The sequence below is a fragment of the Dipodomys ordii genome, unplaced genomic scaffold, assembly GCF_000151885.1.
Source record: "Dipodomys ordii isolate 6190 unplaced genomic scaffold, Dord_2.0 Scaffold186, whole genome shotgun sequence".
Classification (NCBI taxonomy): domain Eukaryota; kingdom Metazoa; phylum Chordata; class Mammalia; order Rodentia; family Heteromyidae; genus Dipodomys; species Dipodomys ordii.
Window position 1 is genome coordinate 1,819,335 of NW_012267402.1, and position 2,816 is coordinate 1,822,150.

The following is a 2,816-nucleotide window of genomic DNA, read 5'->3' on the forward strand; positions in this document are numbered from 1 at the left end:
TCAATTTTCTTTTCAGGAGATAGCAATCTTTAAATGATTCTTATATTTTTTCCTATGTTCTTCCAATTATTAAAAAACCTTTGATTTTGAATTATGCTACTCCAAATATGGGAAATTAAAACTAAAACCCTCCTTTCTCTGGCTCTGTGTCAAGTGCTGTTTAGAGCAGACACTAAAAATATTAGTGAGCCACTTCTGATAGGCCTCACAGAATCTTGTCTCTTAGTTCTTGGAGGCCTGAGAGGATGTGCTACCTTCCTAACTCCTGTCTCTGTGCCTTGAATCAGATAAACTCCTGGAAGGTACACTAAAGATAAGGACACTGGGCATTTTTGCACAGCAGCAGAAATTGGATTGTAATGAAACCCTAATTGTCCAGTGATGCCTGGTAGCCATCCTTCTGGGTAAATAATATTCTTTTTTGTTTAAACCTCTATGGAATGTGGCAATAGCACTGTGAGTGAGTCAGATTGCTTCAGAGGCCACAGAGTTAGGATGTTGGAAACTATAATGGGTCTAATGGTTCCTGAACCACTAACATGGGAGATAACATTTACTGCCATTTGAGCTTAGCAAATTTTCAACAGAACCATGTTTTTAGTCTCCTACAGCCATTGAATTTAGAGGATTGTATATCTAGGAGCTTCTTTCCAAGCTACAAGGCAGATTAGTAATATCATTTATCAAAATAACACCTGGAGCTGGGCACCACTGGCTCATGCCACTAATCTTAGCTATTGAGTAGACTGAGATCTGAGGATAGTAATTCGAAGCCAGCCCAGGCAGGTAAGTCCACAAGACTCTTATCTCCAATAAACTACCAAAAAAGCCAGAAGGGAAGCTATGGCTCAAGTAGTAGAGTGCTAGCCTTGAGCAAAAGAAGCTCAGGGATAGAACTCAGGATAAGCAATAAAATAACAAACAAACAAAAACTAATACTTGAGATGGAGGAAGACACTCTACCAACCTTTTATCTTGGCAATTTAAAACATTTAAAAGTGCTATTGCTAGAAATAATACATTAAAGGAATCTTATAGTATTGGCTCAACTTCATAGTCAATGCGGGAGTTGTGTCTACAATGTGACTGTGGCAGAGCCAGCTGGCTGGGTCACTAAAAGTCTATGTTTCTCCTAAGGTGTAGAGTTATATCTGGAGCTATATCTGAAGTTATATCTGGAGAGCTGTCCATGTTCTCCTGCATCCAAGTGAGAACAGGTGACTAGTTCACATCAGCAGATGAGAAAGTGTTGTGTGTCATGTAGGCCTGTCTTGTGTGTGTGATAGGTCTCTGGCTGGAAGCAGAGGTCGGGCAGTGTGGCAGAGCAGCAGGATAGATATTATGGACCTCATATCATTACCTCCAGGGTTACCACCTACCATCTGGGATACTCACACTGGCCAGAAACTAGAAATCAACCCACATTGTGTTAAGGCATAGAGAACTGAGGATTGACTTATTACAGCATCTAGAGCAAGATTACTACTTGATTACTTCACATTAAAAAATCTACTGCTTTATGCGGTAGCTCTGCTTCTGGGTCAGTGGAGTACTCTACCTTATCATGAATAAAAATTCTTTCCTTCTACCTTCCAAGCACAGACCTCAGTTCTTTAACATAAAGATTGAAATCCCACACTTTATACAATCCGAATTTTCAAAGGTTTGTATCTTTTAATAGGTAGAGCATAGTACAGTTTGATTGGGAATGGTGTTACATACCCACAGCACCAATGAGCATTTCTGTTTTTTTTTTTTTTTGAGGGAAGTCTATGTAGTTCAGGATGCCCCTGAATTCAATCTCCTTTTTCCCTGGCTGCCTGAGAACAGGGATTACAGATATGTACAACCATGCTAGGTACCACTGAGCATTTGAATAGAAGGCTGTGACTGGAGAAAATTTAAGATTGAAATGGGAAGGACATAATCATTGCCTCTAATAGTCAAGTTCATGAGAGCGAATCTGAGCTCTGATGCCTGCAGGTTCACATAGGATCTCTTCTATCTCCTTCAGCATTTCAGAAGGAATCCATCTCTAGTACCAAATTGCAAACTTGCAATGCTAGTATTTGGTAGCTAGAATCCACTCCTTGAAAGGATATAGTGATAATTTTGTTCCCATATTCTCTTCTTTTAAAAAAATTTGACCTCATGATTTTATTGTCTTTATAACAAAAGTTAGAACTTAGAAATCATGATTATACTGTCTTCATAACAAAAGTTGGAGCTTAAAACTAGATCACTAGCCCCTTTTTCTTTTTATTTTCACCCAGTTCAAAATGTTTGTATCTCTTAATAGCTAGCGTTCTCTTAGATCTGCAGTTGGGCTCAACACATTCAAGTCTCCACACAATCTTCTTTGTAGTCTTAGCTTTTTTCCAGAAAATTGGCTTAGTCTGACTGCCATAGCCACTCTGCTTCCTGTCAAAACAATGCTTTTCCTGGGCGTAATGAGAATCCTTGCCCTTCTTGTACTGTATTTCTTTGTGAGGTTGGTGCCTGCCACATTTCTTACAGAAAGTATGGCGGGTTTTAGGAACGTTAAACATGATGGCAGGAAGCCTCCAGCAGGGCCAAAAGAAAGAACCCATATGCTCTACTAAAACCTTGATAAAACCGGAGGCACTGATGCTGTATCCTCTGAGGCAAGACTAGAAAAGACAGACTTCCACCTGGCGCTCACCCTTGGCCCAGGTCTCCAAGAAAGGCTACATGACCAACCAATATCTATGGCCAGACATGAGCATCTTCTGCAATATCTATGGCCAGACATGAGCATCTTCTGCAATATCTATGGCCAGACATGAGCATCTTCT

At 40.1% G+C, this 2,816-nt stretch overlaps 1 protein-coding gene across 1 annotated transcript; it reads right to left on the reverse strand.

Moving 5' to 3' along the window:
* Positions 1 to 2,234: 2,234 nt before the first annotated feature.
* Positions 2,235 to 2,549, reverse strand: LOC105999290 (60S ribosomal protein L36a-like). Its single transcript, XM_013034269.1, has one exon. The coding sequence runs from the start codon at positions 2,547 to 2,549 to the stop codon at positions 2,235 to 2,237; it is 315 nt and encodes a 104-aa protein (XP_012889723.1).
* Between the last annotated feature and the right edge of the window lie 267 nt (positions 2,550 to 2,816).

Bases quoted from the DNA above. Each gene is read 5' to 3' on its own strand.
- LOC105999290 (XM_013034269.1), bottom strand. From the start codon at position 2,549: ATGTTTAACGTTCCTAAAACCCGCCATACTTTCTGTAAGAAATGTGGC.